This window comes from Exophiala bonariae (genome assembly GCF_035927105.1).
Source record: "Exophiala bonariae strain CCFEE 5792 chromosome Unknown scaffold_38, whole genome shotgun sequence".
Lineage (NCBI taxonomy): Eukaryota > Fungi > Ascomycota > Eurotiomycetes > Chaetothyriales > Herpotrichiellaceae > Exophiala > Exophiala bonariae.
In genome coordinates, this window is record NW_027042513.1 from 235,382 (window position 1) to 254,591 (window position 19,210).

At 48.4% G+C, this 19,210-nt stretch overlaps 6 protein-coding genes across 6 annotated transcripts; 2 read left to right on the forward strand and 4 right to left on the reverse strand.

The window, feature by feature from the left end:
* Positions 1 to 1,212: 1,212 nt before the first annotated feature.
* On the forward strand, positions 1,213 to 3,090 carry LTR84_009420 (uncharacterized protein; the record flags this gene model as incomplete). Its single annotated transcript, XM_064852960.1, has 1 exon — positions 1,213 to 3,090. One exon carries the CDS (start codon positions 1,213 to 1,215, stop codon positions 3,088 to 3,090), a length of 1,878 nt encoding a protein of 625 aa, XP_064700946.1.
* Positions 3,091 to 5,434: 2,344 nt separating this feature from the next.
* LTR84_009421 (uncharacterized protein) lies at positions 5,435 to 7,517 on the reverse strand (the record flags this gene model as incomplete). The annotated part of the gene is made up of 5 exons (XM_064852961.1): positions 5,435 to 5,574; positions 6,093 to 6,367; positions 6,413 to 6,746; positions 6,813 to 7,415; positions 7,463 to 7,517. 5 exons carry the CDS (start codon positions 7,515 to 7,517, stop codon positions 5,435 to 5,437), a joined length of 1,407 nt encoding a protein of 468 aa, XP_064700947.1.
* A 2,904-nt stretch (positions 7,518 to 10,421) lies between these two features.
* LTR84_009422 (uncharacterized protein) lies at positions 10,422 to 11,897 on the reverse strand (the record flags this gene model as incomplete). The annotated part of the gene is made up of 1 exon (XM_064852962.1): positions 10,422 to 11,897. The coding sequence occupies one exon, from the start codon at positions 11,895 to 11,897 to the stop codon at positions 10,422 to 10,424; it is 1,476 nt and encodes a 491-aa protein (XP_064700948.1).
* A 727-nt stretch (positions 11,898 to 12,624) lies between these two features.
* LTR84_009423 (uncharacterized protein) lies at positions 12,625 to 13,221 on the forward strand (the record flags this gene model as incomplete). The annotated part of the gene is made up of 1 exon (XM_064852963.1): positions 12,625 to 13,221. The coding sequence occupies one exon, from the start codon at positions 12,625 to 12,627 to the stop codon at positions 13,219 to 13,221; it is 597 nt and encodes a 198-aa protein (XP_064700949.1).
* Positions 13,222 to 14,799: 1,578 nt separating this feature from the next.
* LTR84_009424 (uncharacterized protein) lies at positions 14,800 to 16,685 on the reverse strand (the record flags this gene model as incomplete). Its single annotated transcript, XM_064852964.1, has 8 exons — positions 14,800 to 15,065; positions 15,146 to 15,793; positions 15,853 to 15,866; positions 15,932 to 16,040; positions 16,096 to 16,194; positions 16,247 to 16,345; positions 16,451 to 16,545; positions 16,603 to 16,685. The coding sequence occupies 8 exons, from the start codon at positions 16,683 to 16,685 to the stop codon at positions 14,800 to 14,802; spliced, it is 1,413 nt and encodes a 470-aa protein (XP_064700950.1).
* Positions 16,686 to 17,473: 788 nt separating this feature from the next.
* LTR84_009425 (uncharacterized protein) lies at positions 17,474 to 18,394 on the reverse strand (the record flags this gene model as incomplete). Its single annotated transcript, XM_064852965.1, has 1 exon — positions 17,474 to 18,394. One exon carries the CDS (start codon positions 18,392 to 18,394, stop codon positions 17,474 to 17,476), a length of 921 nt encoding a protein of 306 aa, XP_064700951.1.
* Between the last annotated feature and the right edge of the window lie 816 nt (positions 18,395 to 19,210).

Consider the following 19,210-nt stretch of genomic DNA (forward strand, 5'->3'; position numbering starts at 1 on the left):
TAGACTGCTTCTGGAACGCGGATGGGCTTGCGGAAGTCTACTTGAAGAGTCGCCGTGTGCAGATTTCCTCCAACTCCTGGGAGCCTTTTCCAATGGGCTCCAGCACAAAGGCTCATAGTCTGGTCGAGGACCGAGCATATGGCGCCTCCGTGCATCGTGTCGCGAATTCCCCAAAGGCCAGTTCCTAGTTTGATAAGGAAGATGCAGTCGGGCGACAAATGAAGAGAAGATGGTTGAGGGTGAGAGTTTTCTTCTGTCAACGTCCTGTCCTTAATATTGTCAGGAAATGCTCGATGTAGTAAGCATACCCAGTGTGACAATGTCTGTGGTGTTTTCAATGTCGCGCCAAAAAAAGTGTCCTCCCGAGGGCCCTCGATACCCTCGCGGAACGAGATTGATGCAGGTCTGTAGTCATCGTTGTTGATCAGCTCCTTTGCCCAATCCAACTTTGAGAAATATTCCAAGCCTTCCCCAAGATCAGGTAAGATCACTCCATTGGTTTCGTTGACACCGGGTTCACTTCGCTGCTCCATCACACCCTTCTATGACAGTGAAGACAAATGTTCAAACTGGTGATCAAACACATGAGCACTGGTTTCTCTGGGCTGCTTTTTGACACAGCATCAAGTTCCACTACGGGACGTTCCTGGTTAGACTCCTAATTTCGGTTGCCCGGCTCCTCGGCTCCTCGGCTGTTCGATTTATGGGATGCCAGGGTAATAATACTTCTCACGGAAGTTGATCTCTATCTACCTAGGTATGTAAGTACTCGGTAGCGTTGTTTGCACCAGGGAGGCTAGCCCAGGGCGTGTGCCTATCGATCTGTCAAATTTTGATGTCTTCAGCGTCCACTCCATACATCTTCACGTCCACGTAAAGCACCAGTCTGGCAAAACCTTCAGCCACCTACTCTGCAACTCACGTATTTCTAGTATTGCCACAGACGACTTAATCGCATCATCTAAATGCTACTCACTATAAAACCTAGTCGCAGCCAAAGATGAGCCTCGTGACAGATTACTCTCCATCCTCCCCGCAGCCGCAGCCGCAGCCGCAACTCCAACCCCAACCGCAACGCCGGCGAAGACAATTGCGAGCCTGTAATGCTTGTCATAAGAGAAAGGTACGCTGTGACGCGGTCGGACGGCAGACGTGCTCGAATTGCGAAGCCGTGGGAAATTTATGCCGGTAGGGATATATCCATCCGAAAGCATGCCTCGATCAACATATGCTCACCGTTGTTGTTTCTGGTGTTTGAGTAGGTTTGATGTCGTTGAAGCCCTCTCCCGTAAGAACAAAGATCGCAGGCAGGGTGGTAGTCCTGTCACTGCTACATCCACTAGTGGCGCACAGATCGATCAAGCGAACCAAGGTGCACCGTCTCCGTCACAAACAGGTACCAGTGTAAATGTACATGGCACTCAACAACGCTCCAGGCCAACATCAGGCTTAGATCATGTGCTAAACGCTGTGACGCATGAGCAGAGCAATGAAACCCTAGACGACAATGGACTGGTGGATTTCTACCGGCATGGCATCCACTCGCAAACATGGTCGCTTTTCGACAAACCCTCTGATGCTCGAATGTGCTACATTGGCACATCGCTGTCGAATCTGTCCCATCTGGTCAGCGTCGAGAAGTGTGGTAATGGTAGTGCGTTGCACTATCCTACCCCTCAGATCCGTCGCATAGTCTCATGGAAGCCGGGGGCCGACCTCCCCGGGCTTCAAGTGCGGAGCGACCTCACGCATGACTTGACTTTGTTCCCGGCACAAGATGTGCGTGACGCCTTAGTCGACGCCTTCTTCACGGACATTAATCCTGGTTTTCCCGTGATCGACGAGAGTGAGTTCCGTGCGGCCTACAGTGATAAAGAGTCCCCTCCCCCACTCTTACTGTACCAAGCTGTCCTACTAGGCGGCGCACGCGTCTGCCAGCACCCTAAGGTAGTAGAGTCTCGGTCCTTCGTTAAAGCAGTTCTCTACCACCGAGCTAAAACTCTGTGGGATATACGTTTCGAGAATGATAGAGTGACTCTAGTTCAGGCGGCGCTAATCTTCTCGTGGCATGTAGAGACTGCAGATAATGTCAGCATGGGGAGCTACTACTGGATCTCGGTGGCTTGTGGGATAGCATATGGGTTGGGAATGCATCGAAATCTGACACAGTCCTCGTCCACAGTCATGCCGCAGCCTGCCAGACACCTGTTCCGGCGGTTGTGGTGGACACTATTCCAGTCAGCTGTTGCCACCGCACTGGAGCATGGAAGACCATTGTTGATTCAGATGAAAGAGACTGACCAACCACCCCTGTCGGAAGCAGATCTCGTTGAAAGCAACGGGTACGTGAACAGGAACATCCACCTGGAGTACTGTGTTCATAACAGTACGCTCTGTGAAATAATTGCCGACATCATAAACATGCATTCTCCTGGCTCGCTGCAAGAGAACAGTCTCGCGGAAAGGGCCGCTATGGACTGTCGACTGGCTGCCTGGCTGATTGCTCTTCCGTCCACGCGTGACTTCTACATGTTGCAACTACGTCTGCATTACAACACGGCTCTCCTTCATCTTCATCGCACAACAATACAGATGGCCACCACGCCAGATTCCGCCTACTCGACCAAGCTCTGTGGTACGGCCACCGACTCGATTGTGAGTATCTTTGGGTCGATGATCCAAGCACAAGCCATTCGTAAATGTTACATTACCAGTTTGACGGCTGTGATCGCAGCGGCGATTCACGCGACGCGCGAAATGCACCTCGCGATCCAGCACCACATCACGTTACTTGCTCTGCAATCTCAGTCTCAGCTCGAAGCCCTGTTTCCCATCATGAGAGAATTGGCTCAGCCCTGGCCAACAGTAAAGGCCATTCTCAAACTTTTTCAACATATCTTGGAGCGATCTAAAACAGCAATGATGGCGCAGTCCGTCAACAATGTCTCAAATCTCGATACGCTACTCACCCCAGACATGGAATGCCCACCAATGGATTGGGATTTGATTTTCTCCGCCCTACATTCAGACGATTCCCTTGAGCATACTGAGCAGGACTGGTCTAACGTTGCTTCTTGGATACGGAATTAATCACCCATGGGCCCCAAGCTTGCAGATATTGTGTCCTGAGGTCCGCTTCACAGCTTCGTCTGCGAGGAAATCCGGCATCAGGTCCCCACTGATGTCGAGTCCTGAGCTGGCCATTCCCCAGGATCCCCATTATCTACCAATAACTGTAAGTTGACTATGCTTGATTATGTACGCGAGGTGGTTGTAATCCATAGTCTTGAGTATGGAAGGTCCCATATTTGTTGACTGATAGACCGGTGGGGTGGTTTGGCCAATTAATCGAACTTTTGATATGAGGCTTGACTGCATCCATCATCCCGAGAGAGTGATTAAGGATAGCAGGGTGATGAAAGTAGGTAGATTATATGAATTCTGGCGGTTTTGTTGCTCTCTGTGAACTGCGTAGACCGCATACTGTCTACGCAATTTTGGAGCCGGGTGAGGAGCATTCCTTTGTCTTCACAACTCGGTCTCTGTCGCATATCTTTGCATCATGTGTGCCAAGGGTATACGTTGTCTGATGTCTATGAGTTTGCCTGGTCTTCTCCAGTTTGTATGCTTAACCAACCAGTGCTGTACATGTTCCGCGAGAACAGTCATTTGCATCGGATTGCCCGAATACCTGATCCTGGAGCCGGCTCAATCTTCAAGGCAGACGTACCATGGTTTCTTTCAACTTGTAGCAAATCAGACGCCACGATTTCTACCTTCATCCGGATTCTGAATATTTCCTACAAAAGTTCTATTTTGAGCGACGGCCGACTTCAAGGTCGAGCGAGTGAGCCTTGTTCGACATTTTGTGTTCCCGTGAAGATGTAGCAGAGGCAGACCCTCACTCCGCTCTTCGGCTCGAATAATGTAACTGAATCCTTCTGTGAACACTTTGTCAATCTAGAATCCAATCTTGCAATAGAGTTAGCAAGGATGCTCACATTCCTTTCTGACTAAAAATTCACAGACACTAGGAAGCTGATTGTCATGACGAAAACACTTCTCACAGGTAAACCGCCATGTCCGGAAGGCTTTTCGAGAGTACTATCTATGCCCAAGTACTTGGTCAGAAGACTAACGTATCATCTACTTGGGCGGTAGTGGCTTCATCGCCGCACACATTCTCAACCAGCTTCTCGAAAAAGAACAAGGAAATGTGTTACAGGCTTTTGTGGCGTGATGGTAGCGCAGATAGACAATTAGTTTAACGTCGATCTCTTCCCCTTCCTAGGAACTCAGTCGTGACAGTGGTCCGCTCACAATGAAAAGCCAACAACTTTAAAATGTCTACACGAAAATTTCTCCAGGCAAGCTCTCTTTTATCATCGTCACGGATATCGCTCGCACAAGAGGGTGCTTTTAAGGGAGCTGTCAATCTGACCCACAATTCGAGATCGTACAGCTTCCCCCTTCCATTTCAGCACAACCAATCCCCAAAAAAACTTGGTCGACCCTGCCATGGTCAAAACGACGGATATTCTCAAAGTCAGTCAAGAAGCACGCGTTTATCGTGAGCCAAGTGGTGAGCCCAGGCATCCTGTCGCGAATCTTAAATTGGCGTTTGGTATATGCAAGTATTTTCATTTGAGGTAACGTGTCACCCAGACCATCACCTCATCCTTCACGTTCATCATCGATTGCGCTTGAGGCCGTGCAGGCGATATCTACACTGAAAAAGGCCTGCAGTCCTGCGAGCGAGGCCGCGAGCTGCCGACCTGGTCAATGGTTACCAGGGGCAAAAACGTTTGCGAAAAAGCGACCTGGAAATTCCTAGAGAAGGAGACGCCCACCCTATCCATCACGAGCATCTGCCCACGAGCCGTCTTTGGACCTGTGACACACCTGCTGCCGTCTCTGGACGGCATCAACACGTCCAACGAACGGGTCAGAGGTAATAGTAGGCAAAATCCAAGGACGCGATAATACGAAAGCCGTTCCTGTCCTCAGACTGGTGCATCGTTCATTACGACGTGTATCGTCGGCACGGTCAAAATCTTGAGTGCTATCAAGTCGGATAAACCTAGACAGTAGCAAGATCAGTCCAAATGATAGTGGATTTAAGCACCGAGACCTTGATCATGCTATAGTGAGGATAACAGAGTTTGGGTGAATGATCAGCTGAGGACCATACAGATATTGTATAAATAAGTATTTAGTTCAAGAGGCATTACCAATCCGGTTTGAGACTCCCAGAGCTTTGTCTAAGCGTAGATGGTGAGATGTGCGAATGTGTCTGCAGCAACAGGCCAAAAGAGAATGACTGGCATCGATCGCCACCTACTATGCTTTCAGACCATTGTCAATAACGTTCCAGCTCACCTCATCGGATATTTTGCAGCATGCAGATAGCCGCGTCTCTCAAATATGTGAACGACTATTCAACCCTGACCTCAATTCCAGACACTGGCCTATCTTCCAATTGAATACGGGGTCCTTTGAAGTGCCTGCGGGCGTATACCACCCAGTTGATCAGTCCCAAAATGCCGACGATACCCAGTACGACTGGTGTGTAATCTGGACAACAATATCAGCACAAAATATCCCGAGTTACCAGTCGTCAAAACTCCTCGTATATGAGGTTGGAAGAAATCGAATGAAGTTGTGGACTGTAACAAAGAGCTTGACTAGAGAGAGATGACGGAGGGGCCAGATGCTATCATTATATGAAGGACAGTACTCACTCAGGTTTGACCAAGTGACTGGCCGGAAAGGAGGAAGCGCAAAGCATACCACGAGTACAGGTATGATTAAGACAACGAAGATAGTTAATGCCCAGCCTATAACTTGTGGGATGGCAAATTCTCGACTCCTGGGTAAGTACTTTTCTGAACGTCGCCGATACAAGAGTAAAAGGATAGGAATCCAAATGCCTAACAGCTGATGTACGGCCGAAGAACTGATGATGGCATTGAAAGCTGCATCAACAATGTCAGTTAAAGGAACATGAGTCGCGAAAATGCGTTTCTGGTGCTTAGTGGAGAGAGCTCTGAGCTCAAAAGGCAGCCTTGAAAAAGAAACATAAGTACACTTACCTATCGGAGACGCCAGTATTAAAAAGCCACAGAGTGCGAGTAATAACCAGTTCAAGAAAGTGGCCCATAATGGGACATTCAATACTGAATGGACTCGGCGAATGATGTGTGAGAACGCAAATCCATCATCTCTGGCAAAAGACCACACAAGACGAGACGAGCTTTGGAGCAGTGCATTGAGAATGAAGAAACCCAAAACACACCCTGCGCACAACAGAGCTGCAGCAGCATCGCCCGATCGTAGTCCCTGAGCATTGATCTCAAAGGGAACGAACCTCCATTAATTAGTATGACACTGGCTCAAAGAATATTGTACTTACCCCGAACTTCCGATAATAGCTTGGAAATCGCTGATACTGTAAAGCAGAGCAATACCGAAAGGGAAAGCCGTACAAAATCCGACTATAATGACACCAACACAGGCTCTCGGCACAATCTTCCGAGGGTTCCTGGCCTCTTCGGACAAGTGCAAGGCTCCGTCAAGGCCACCATACATGAAGGCAGGGGTAATGAGGCCCGTCAAGAAGCAAACACCGTCGGACCAGCCGGTTTGATTGATGAATGTAGTCCAAACGAATTCGTGGGTAGCCATGGGAGATGCACGGCTTAGAATTCCAATGAATGTAGCCAAAAATATGGCGATGCTGAGTATAACTGAGAACAACTAAGATCAGCACGTACTCTATCAAAATCGAGGAATAATTTCTGCTAGCTACTTACAGCCAATGGTATGCATTATAGGTAGTTTATTCAGGATGAAGAGGTTGCAAAATAGGGCTAGTACTCCTATTACTTGGTAGATGAGAAAAAGTTGCCACGCTTCTCCTTGAGCACCCGGGTTGAAGTATCCCACAAGCGCCATAATTTGGGTTGCCGTGATGACCATCACGGCTGCGCCACTGGATACCCACTGGAATACTGTAATGAAGCCGCAAGCGTATGACAAGGATCGAGTCATTCTTTCAGGAGCCAATATAGAGGTGAAATGATACTGACCACCGGCAGTGGGATATACACTTCCCAGCTCCGCAATGAGAAGACTGATGCACAGATATATTGCGGTAATGAGAATCGTTCCGTAGATCAGAGTCACAGGGCCGCCCTGCAACAAGGCGATCTGAATGCTGGTAGACAGACCAGCCCAGCTGCTGCATATGTTGAAGCATAATGCTACCATTGTTAAAAGCCCAATCCTTCTCCGGATGTTGGGCTCGCTCGAAATTGTTCCAGCGAGGTCGGGGTCGGCAGTCGATGACTCTGCATCGTGCTGAGGAACCTCGGAAACCTGTACATCTTCGACTTTGAGGGACGACACAGGGTCAGCTAGCGTTTTAGCAATGTGCTTACTAAATCTAGTTATAGTCACTTACCAAAACTGAGTTCTAGCCCTTTGTTGACAGTAAGTTTATCATCTCCAGACGCCATTTTGTGGTTTGTCGTTATTCGATGGGACAACCAGAGCAGTGTAGTGAGAAAAACAGATACCATAAGAGATATTTATATGGTATCCGGAGGCTGTGAGTCCGGGGGAGCAATCCCCATGGTCGATTCTGAGACAGGGGGCAGTGCGTCACCCCAAGGTCTCGACTCTCGGAGCCGAAATCACCATGTAGCGCGGCGGGTTCGTTTCTAGATATCGACTTTGCAGGTGGAATTGGCCCACTCACTGCGAGAGTATCATGGCATATCCTTGTTATCATCATGACTCAATCCTCCACCCGAATCTACACCTAGACAATTCCGGCTCACTTTAGGAACACGAATGCACTATTCCAGGGGCAGCCAATGTAGTCGGGTGGCAGATAGCAAACTCGTGAGAACAGCAATAGAATTTCCGAGCTTGGAAGGCTTTTCAGTTTTCCGGATTACTAATTGAATTGAGTTTTCCATATCTAAATACACTCAAACAAAGCCCAAACTCCTCCACAGAGAGCTCAGGGTTGTTAGACATTCTACTTTGTCGTTGGCAAGGTGAGAATTAGAGGCCGACTTGATCCTCGGCTTACGCAGCTATATAATTCCATTGTTCTTTTCACTTTCGAATAACAAAGGGCTTCGAAGTACTCTAAATACCGCCGAGTACTTTGGCGGTTTCTAACCCGTCAAGCCCTATCATACCTAGTATATATAGATTACGATTCTCTTCGTAGGATTTAGAACGCGGGTGCGGATAGCTACTTCTACGAATCACGTGCGACCTATGAAACTCAATGTAGGGCCTAGCATCGTGAGTAGCTCGTGCCCTATTGGGTTGAAAGGCTCTATCGCTGGCCTCGTGAGGGTTGCTGTCTGCCACTCAACTCCGTTACGTGCGTATGTCCAAGTGCCACTGATGTACGCCCAAATGCAGCCTGATAGGGCTAAAGCATTAGCTTGGCTAGACCTCGGCTCCGCTACAACCGAGCCGTCAGCGAGATTAGCATCTTCACGAGTCTCCATAGTAAACGTTAACAACCACTGTCCTAACGGGACATCACGTGATCATCTGCCATGGAAATACTAATTTTACTACGTAGTTTGCGCTCCTCAAGCGATGCTCAGCTTCATAGGGCGGATGTTACGTCTAATCGTGAAATTATTGCACTATCCGCTGTTTTGCAGTCGTCGTTTCGACGACTATCTATTCGCCATGACGACTCCCGAGGCCTACTATGCAGTTATCTCTGGACTCCAAAGCCGGGCCCAGGACAAATGCTAGTGAGGCTTTCTCACTGGGTACTCTGTCACCCTGATTATGCCGTCTTGACAAATGGCTGGAGTTGGCTGCCCGATCTGCTTGGGAAAGATCAAGTCAAGGGCCATGGAGATGTCGGACGAGTCATCGAGATAGGGTTAACATTACTCGGAAATACAGTCCATTGGAAGGTCGGTGACAGAGTTGTTGTCAAATGGCTCTCGTTTGCCTGTCTCCGCTGCCGGGCTTGTATGTCTAGCCCCGTGGGATTAATTGTATTTAACTGTTTCAGGATATAACACACCTGGCGCATTACAAGAATATGTACTCGCACTGGGAAACTATGCCACTCCTATCCCAGAAGGGGTCTCGTCGGAGATGGCTGCGCCTTTGCTCTGTGGCGTACTTACCGTATATTCAGGGTTCAAGAAAGTGCAAGCGAAATATGGAGGATGGGTAGTGATCTCTAAGGCAGGTGGTGGTCTGGGTCACTTAGCACGTGGAACTTGGCAGTCGAGCTTTGGGTTTTCGGATTCTTGGGATCGGCACACCTAAGAAGGAGCAATCCGCAGAGATCGTGGTGCACAGGAGTTCCTGAATGTGGGCGATGGAGCTCTGACAGGAAGATTTCGACAGACACAGGTAGTGGTGCCGCTCTGGTGATGGCTTGCACTGGCGCAAGTGCGGCATACGCTCAAGCTCTTGATTTCCTTGGATTTCATGGCATCCTTATGGGTATCGGACTCCCTGAAAGAGATCAAAGGGTTCAGATTCAAGGTGCCAATCCTAACAAGCTAATAACACAACAGCTTACTATAATGTCGTCCTCGGTAGGCAATAAAAGTCCTAGTTTTTGCAGCTTGAGGCATGATAAAACCCAAAATCTCTATCCACAAGCCAAAAGACGTAGCTACAGTCTTTTCAAAGATGAGACACGAACAGGTGCTTGGTCATGCAGTCGTTTCATTAGATTCCAAAGCTTAGACTTAAAGATGACAGCGACGTCGAAATGATATCATGACTATCAACCCAAACTGAATTCCAATCTCATCGAGTGCCGAATGTGTCCTAACCAATGTGATAACTTTCCAGCGAAACTTCTGTCTCTCGTTCTTTCTCTTCTGTTCCAGCCATGCCCAAGACTTAACTATAGAATAAGCAACCCTTTATAAATGGTGTGGAATCGCGAAGTTACGTAGCTAGACGAATGAAAGACTCTCTGCCACTCTCCAACCAAGATCCTCGGAGAACTAAATACAGATTTCCAGGGTTTGCTCCGTACGATTGAGACCCATCACAGTACCAAGTTGATGGCGTAAATGTGAGAAGCAAAAGTGGAGGAGCCCATGAAGCCGGATTGGAAGTGAGACAGGGATGGCGGAGATTGATGCCTGTATTATGTACAACAGTTCATCACGTTTGACAATTCACTGCAAACATTACTCGATCGGACGTGGCCAGACTCTATGAAAATGTGGAGATTGAAAGTGTTCGACTATTTCGACGGACGCTCTGGTTATTTTCTGTGAAGACGAGGCCCATACGATACGAAAGCACATATGCTGTTGAATTAATGGAGTTCGAGAGATTTCGACCCATACCCTGTGTCTCCGGTTTGACCCATAGACCTCAGAGATGTATTTGACTTAGTAGCATCATCTAATGAATGTCAACCCACGGTCGAGACGTCCGAGTTTCATCCAAGCATAATCCAGAATGAAGCCTTTACGGCCTGTCCACGGGCTTTCCACCGCAGATCTGGGCAGATTAGCCGCTCCGAGTGTAACGTAAGTCGATTGTAGGTTCATTGTCGGGGCAGGCAAGAGCGATATCGACTCTGGCAGATATGGTACAGCAGCCCTATAACTCTGCCTTTCGAGGTACTTGAGGTATTTGCAGATGAATTTTGCTGTGACATCCGCTCCCAGCGTCCATGAAGCATCGGTGTAGCCGAAACAAAAAGCAGCATTGGGCATATCCTGGATCATCATACCGTTCCACATATACTTTTCCCTAGGGTCGAGAAGTTTGCCATCCACCTCGATTTTAATGCCGCCAAACATCTGTAATCGGAGACCTGTTGCAGTAACGATGATGTCTGCTGCCAACTTCTTGCCGGACGCTAATACTATACCGTCAGGAACGACTTCTTGGATGATGCTAGTTTCCACAGTGGCTTTGCCAGATTGGAGGCTTTTAAAGAAGTCGCCATCAGGACAGATGCAAACGCGTTGCTGCCAAGGCCGATAGGACGGATTGAAGTGCGGATCGTACGATATCTGTACGGGAAGTTGCTGGGTCGTGCTTTTCTCTATCATCCGTTTTGCTCCATCTGGCCATCGATGACAGTACCAAATGAAAAGGCGTCCACGGATGATCCATAACAAACGTTGAACCGAGAAATATAATGTCTGGGAAAGGAGATGGCTATACCATGGCCGCTTAAAGGCTTTGTTAGGTATCGAGAGGATATAAGTTGGACTACGCTGTAACATTGTGACTTTGGCAGCTTTTTCTGCGAGCGACGGAACGAGTGTGATGGCCGTAGCACCACTGCCGATAACCACGATCTGCTTGTTTGTATAGTCTAGGTCTTCAGGCCAGAATTGGGGATGAATGGTTTGACCTTGAAACTGCTCGATCTTTGGGATTTTGGCCTCAAGAGGTTCATTATAGTTGTAATAGCCTGTGCCGAAGACTAAGAACCGAGCTTTATACTGCAGCTGCTGGCGCTTGTATAGTGCTGTCAATGTCCACAGGCAGTCTTTAGAAGACCAAGATGCGTTCGTTATAAGGTGACCATATTGGATTTTCTTGTCGATGCCGTGCATCGAAGCAGATTTGTGCAGGTACTGTCTGATGGATTCGCCATCCGCTATTGGGCTGAGCTTCTCCCAAGGATTCCATTCAAATCCAAACGTGAAAAGATCCGAGTCCGAGCGGATACCTGGGTAACGGAAGAGATCCCAGGTGCCACCCATTTGCCCTCGTCCTTCTAAGATTGTGTAAGTGTATTTGGGGAACTGACTCTGGATTCGATAGCCAGCGTTGATTCCCGAAATTCCAGCTCCGACAATAAGAACGTCGAGTACATCATTCGCAGGTAACGGGGTCCCAAAATATTCATCCATGCTAATTCTCTTCTCATCACCAGAATGCTCGGCCGACGCGATGTGCAGGTAACTGATGAAGGAGAGAAATTACGGACAGATCGTCTTATTCTGGTCCTTATCTCGAAGTGATTGATGTAGGAGCATAGAAATGTCCGGGGTTGCACTAATATAGCAGTGGTACTTGCTGAGCGCCACCATACTTGTGCCTAGAGAGCCTTGATGGGGTTTGCCACCAACACCAAACCCTTCCCGCAGCATACGAAGTACGAAAAGGAATACGAGCAAGAATGCGCGAAGGCTAGGTCGGAGACTCAATCTCGCGATACGGACGTTTGGCCCTTACGGTCCTGGCTGGCTACGTCGGCCCCGAGTGGGAGCCGTTGATATGATATACGAGGTTTGGGGCCAGCTCTTTCATTCCCTGTGCGTGCAGCCAAGGTGTTGGCATATCTCGTGATCGGCTGCAGCCCCTGATGGAAGTCTCAAATACCAAGTAGTAACCTAAAACATGGTGTCCTGCACATTCTCGTGTAACTTCACCGTATTGGATTCAAATTACAATGTGGCATACTGACGGAGCCGAGCTGATAACTCTCAGTGGTCGATTGCATCAATTTATCCCGATGGTTTTTATAGGATTCTGCAATCTGACAGTGCCATAGCACGTCCTGGACCTAGGATTCGAGGATTTAATGAAATACATCAATCGTGATATCTATCCCGAAGACTAGTTACCTTACGGCCAATGGGAGTATCAGGTTTACTACGAACGACACTTCGACAAGGCAGCCGCCTGGTTCGAGTAAGACAAACCTGCTGTTCTCAGATTGCTATTCTCCGGCAAAGGGAACCCGTCGAGCTTAGGCAAACGGGACGGACTGCGACTGTTCTCCGCGACGGTGGCTGGTTCGGCGGCATACCTAAACCGCCTCCCAAAAACACCGTGCCGCCAAGCGATTGTCTCCTAGATATTCTCCCTAAGGAAGATATCTCGGAGTCGGAGGAAGCGTTTGAGAAGAACGGCTTCTCCAGCCCAGGTTCGTACTATCTGAAACATAAGGCGAACCCGAGTTGGAATCTAAGAAATGTCAAGTACAATACCGTGCTTAAGATGCCAGTCCTTTTCGTCGAGGCTAGGTTCAATACCGGTGCCAACACTTGGCTCAACCCAAAATTCGCCGAACAGAAGAAGAGTTTATGTCAGAATTTGGCATGGGGTACGATCGATGCATCGCAATGGGTCCCCTCGGAGAAGCGCCAGGAGACGGATGCTGCTATCGCGAGATGGCTAGTAGAAGATGTGCCGTCGTACTGGCCAGCACCATCGGTTTCTACACGATAGAATCCGGGGAAACACGTAGTGTCTCAATGGATCGATCATTAATCCATATCGACTAGCCAAACCGAGCAATCGAAAGAGATATATGATTGATTGGTCTATTTCGCTGAGGCTTCTCCATACCTTCCACTTGCTCTCACCAGCCGTGGAAGGCCTTGCGGTGGCTTTGGTCGTACCTCGAATAGCGCCTCCTGTTCATTCTAAAATAACTATTCCTTTGCTTTTCACGTTGTATGTCTTCCTCTGGTTATTTCACAAAATCCTCATTTATCCGAGTTTCTTCTGCACGCTCTGTCATCTTCCATATCCGAAGGTATGTGTGGTCAAATGTTTCCCTTCCGTCGATTGGAGCGCTCTGGAATGACATTGCACACTAGGGGGCTTATCCAATATTCGGTCATACTGATCTCAAATCAGAATGCCTCGTGGCAGCGACCATCTTAAGTTCACGACGCAAACCCCCAACCATGGCCTCGTTCGCCTCAAGGGTTTCTGTAACGCCGATGAGGTTCAAATAACCAGCCCAATGGTGATTGCGAAAATTCTTGTAGCAAAACCTTACGATTTCCCAAAGACAAAGCGAGGCCGAGGTCTTCTGAAGCTACTGATAGGTGAGGGTCTCGTGGTTGCGGAAGGGAGCCCTCACAAGATACAGACAAAACTTAGCCTTCCAAGTTTTGCTTTCAGACCGATCAAGATGCTCTATCCGCTCTTCTGGTGAATGGTCACGAAAATGACGAGAACGATGGCTATAGACGCCTGCGAAAAACTGAAAGCTACAGCAGTAATCGAGTGGAATACCGGGCCCCAAAGGCACTCTGGACATCATCGGCGTTACTGGTGTTGGAAGGGACTTGAACACGCTTGGAAACTCTGGCGATGAACCTGTGCCCCTGCTCGAGTACATAACTACTTTGCACCGGAAATGGGTCCTCTGGCTATGTGTTATACGGTGTTGGGACAAACACTAACGAAATGGTTCCGGCGTGCAACTTGGAAAAAATTGACAACCGCCTCCGCAAGCGTCCGACATCTCTCTGAGACAAATCGGTGGACACACTATCTTCTCTGATCAAATTAAACGTTTTGTCAGACTCGCAGCTTGTGGGCCCGCCTATTGCTGACAGGTGAGTGCTTCCACGAGCAATTTTTCCGCTTGTTGTTGATAATGTGGTCGGCCACGAAACGCCTTAACGCTCTAATCACTCAAGCTGATGAGGTCTATCTTGTTTATGAATTGAACACATATGGTGGCATTGCAAATAACTTACTTTACGCTTAAGCTCAAGAGGCAGTGGGCAATAGGTTTGAACTGCTCACATCAAGATCACCGAGTTCGCAATCCAATCTACTCGAAGTATTATGGAGTACAACTCCAGACACTCGAATAAATCTTGACCTAAACTATTGCCAACGGCGATTGAGTATATGCCTGAACAACCTCTGCCGATTGGGGATACAAGCACGCGAAGAGAAACGGTCTCCAGAACCCATTATGTGGCCGAGTTGTGGCTTGGAAAACAAACTTATCCCTCGCTTCCCATAGTTATACTGGCTGATCCGCTTGCTGTTTGACCATTATCACATTTTTCGGTCTGGATGGTCGTTTTCGATCTCAAGGGTCTGACCAGTCTCTTCCATGTGGACCTGCAACTGCTTTCTGGCGTGGATTGGGACAATAACGTTCTCTTCAAGGAAGTAGTTGGTGTCTTTCATGTATTTCCAGACCACGTAGTAGAGGCTGGGCCAGCAGAGCATTGTGAGTGCGAAAAAAGCCGCATTTTCGTTCTCATATGGCTGGGCCGTAGCATCACAACCAAATGATATGGCTGTGCCAGCGCTGAGGACTGTCATAATGAGAATTTGGTAGCAAATTGACCCTTACTAAACTTGGTAGGATGACGACGGTGGAAGGAATTGAACTTACGGCCCACGAATATACCCGACAAGTGAGAAATCCGACGGGGATCGTTAGTCAGAGATCCAATGATCCAAACCACTGTGTTCTGAAACATGCCATACTGGCCTCCATAGAAGAGGTAGATAATGACAGCTCCTGGATAGGCTGCATCGGTGATATCGATGGAGGGACCTGGAATATGACGGTTGAACTTCCAGCTAGATAGCCAGATGGTTTGGGCAACGTAACTTCCAGTGACCCAGATCATGATAATCGTGATGGCAATAAAGGCTCTTGTTTTGCGTCGAAGCTTCTTGTTGTCCAGCAACAGCCCACAACCGATCACTGTCGGGATCTGAGTGACGTTATTCAGAAGATTATTCAGCGAGCGCGTTCGCAGATTGTACGCGTATGCGTTCATGGATGATTGTAAAGGCATAAACATCTCTGGAATAAAGGCCACAGGCAGCATGATAATCATTATCGGATCGGTGAACGTCTTGGCCGTCTCTATGATGGAGGCTTTCATGGAGATTGGTTTGAATTCGGCGATATGTGTCCCATCAGATCGAATGAGTTTTGCCGGAGGGAGTATCATGGTACCGAAGAGGAGTGAACAGCATGCTAGGATAACAAAGATGATGTACAGGGAATGTGGGACTCCCGTCGACTTTGCTATATATATTTTGTTAATTCACCTGCCAAGTTAGAAAGGGATTGTGGCAGTGTATTACCATTCCAATTGATGCTGAATGTAGGAGTCTTGTTAGTCCAATGTCTAATGTCTGTAATAGCATGAGTAAGGGCACTTACCCAAGTGCGATGCAACCACCAACTGTTGCGCCGAGCAGGTTTCCCGTCCACTGAATTGCTCTCCACATCCCCTTGTCTTTTTCCTCCGGATATGTGTTGGCCATGTAAGCTATAAAGGTCAATCTCCACCCCTGTAGACTCGGAGAAGAGAGGCTACCACATACAAGCAGTTGTCCAAAGGCATCCAGCGCTCACACCGAGGTAAGCTCCTGCAAAGATAGGATACCAGATGCGGCCTGTGACGTCGTAATACCACATCGCCCCTGGCATTACTTGTCAGAGCTCCAGAGCAGCTATAAATTAGGTCAGACTTACCGGTGTAAAGCGGATATCCAGTGACTCCTATACAGACGGTGAACCGGGGCCCCAGCACGTTGATGAGGGACGATGCTAAGAAGGAGCTGAAAACGAAGACTGCATAGAGTACGGCATTACTGATGTTAGCCATAGTTATAGAACTTGGCTTGCCCCCACCAGCTCCTAATCCCTAGACACGAATGCCTGTTATTGATATGTCACCTTCGTTTTCAGGGAAAGGACTTGCCGTGATTGAAGCATATAGTCCAGGATTGCAGAACAAACAAATGGTGATTAAGATGATCTGAACAGCAGGGCTAAAGGATCGTGACCGTTAGTGACTCAGCTTGCCATGTACGAAGTTACTGGTTTACTTGTTCAGGCGTAGAGCTGGAAGTTTCTGTTCACTGTTCCCATGGTCTCTGTTGGTGACGGGTGAGCTTGCTGCCTTAGCCATGATTGTATCTGTCGATAGATGTGTTTAAGTTACACTGTATGCGCTAGGCGATAAATGAGTCGAGTCCTTGACTGTGAAAACGCACAGTGGGGTCCGTCAAGCTTTTGTACCCCGTACCCAAAGTACTATCCAGAGCAGCCCTCCGCAGATGATAAAACCTATCTCCCCGTAATGCGGAGAAGGCTCAGCCGAGATAGCAGGCAGAGTAACTTCGGCTCCGTGTCTAGCTGATCACTTGAGCCGAGACGGCAATCAATCGCTACTTATCGTGGTGGCTCTGACGGAGCCTTTAGCTAACTAGGGTGTCTTTCTCAGCAACCCATGAATATGTACTGAGCGGGGAATTCATGTGTGTACTAAGCGGGGTTTATGATAAACTCAGAATCAATTACGGGAGCATGACTGGAGATTGGTGGTCGGAACCACAATCGCCTGTCTTACCACTCAGGGGATAATTAGATACTAGCTAGGTTATATTCGAAATGTGTTCTCACAGAGCTAGATGGTGAGTCCAGGAAGAGCAAGTCCGATTCTGATACTCTGGGAACAGGAGTATAGCAGAAGCGAAGTTAAGCTTATCACTCGTCTACTTAGACAAATATGGGTTGCTCGAATTGTATGTTCTGATCCTATCTCATGGACCCAGACTCAAGCCGACCTCGTTCCTGGCATTTCAATGCCAAATTACTCCTCCGAAACGATCTATATCGATAAAGTGGGACTCAATGGCTTCGCACTCCATCCGTAATATGTTCGCTTCTTGTCCTCCAGGTCTGGTGAGCGATTGATTAGTAGGTACTTGGCAAGACACTCAATCTTCCACCATCGGTGATCAACGACATGCCGTTGATGTATGCTCCTGCGCGGCTGCATAACCAGAGGATAGCGCCTGCCATGTCTTGCTCATCACCCGTCCTTGTCGCCGGCACTCGACTCTTCTCCCATGTGCCTTCAACATTGTGCTGGTTCACCCTGCCTTCCCCCGTGTACATGTTGTGCGTCATCTCGCTATAGTAGTACCCCGGTACTAAGACATTGGCACGAATGTCGTACTCGACTAGAACCGTGGACAGCATTTTCATCATGTGTATCACTCCCGCCTTGGCGGGTGAGTAAATCATGTCGTTGAGGAACTTGCGACTGTAGCCACCTGTGGAGGCGGTAGCAATGATCTGTGGGCGAGCAGTGAAATTTTCCTCGGTCGGTGGGTGAGGGCGCGTCCGGTTGCGGGCTTGTAGTAGGGGCAGGAAGGCGGCGATTGTGAAGTGGGTTGCTGTCACATTCACTGCGAACGTGTAGTTCACAGAGTCAAAGCTTGGAACCCATAGATTTTCGGCAAACTTCTCGAGAGATAGGTACTTGCCGGTCTCATCGGTGACCGGAGTTTCTGGGGCCATAACACCCGCGTTGCAGATCAGCACATCGAGGACCAGAGTGACGGATTTTACTTGCTCCACGCTTGACAGCAAGCTGTCCTTCGAGGTCACATCGCACACGATTGGGTGGATGTTCTTTGTCGGCACGGAAGAGGCGACTGACTGGAGTGATGCAAGACGCCGACCTAGGATGAACACGTTGGCCGCGCCATTGAGGGCGAGGGCGCGAGCCATCATGGCACCTAGACCACTTCCACCACCAGTAATGACGACGTTGAGGCCATGGACGCTGAAGAGACTGGCTGCGTCTAGTTTGACGGTGGTAGAAGTCATGCTTGGGAAGGATACAAGTGGTGTTAATCAGGCACGGCTTGTTATTGATATGCTAATCTTCCACAGCGTATGGTGGCGAGATTATCGATACAAATGAGATAAGCATTCTATGAGAAGAAATTTTGTGATACGTTTCGAGCCTGCGGCTTTTGTTTCTGGTACCAATAGAACAACACATCTCATTAATCATGGGCACTGCTTCGTCCGACTTGTTTATGGTGTATCAGAATCTAGCCTCCTCCCGGGCAGTACGCTGGTCCGGCACAGAAGATACTGGCGGGCGGGATCTCGGCTCCGAAACTTATCTAACAGCGCACACTCTAGGAATGGGAAAGACACCCTCTAATTTGCCCATCATCCTATAGGTCCGAATTCAGTAACTAGCCACTAGTTCATGCGAGGAAATACACTCTTCGGCAGGCTTCTTAATTGCCTTCGATGTCACGGCTCATGATGCGAATGTCACGGCTCACCACTCGAGCTAAACAAAGAAGCTCAAGATTTAGCTTATGACATTAGTTCTATAGAGCTATTAGGAATTATCGGCAATTCATGGGTCTGGGATCGCTTTTGACGACTTTTAGTATCGAGAACACCTGGCGAGCTCCCAAACAGAGGATCAATGACTTCGCTCGTTGAAATGACCATTCGTCGTATCTAGCAAAGATGCCTGAAAAAGCTACGGAGTCACTAACCAGTGATGGAAATCTGATTTCGTGGTTGATAGTATAAATGGATCCGCGACCAGGAATAGTGGCATTATAAAATTTGTACCAGGATCTGGTGGTGGGATCGAACACCTCCGCCACTTATCAT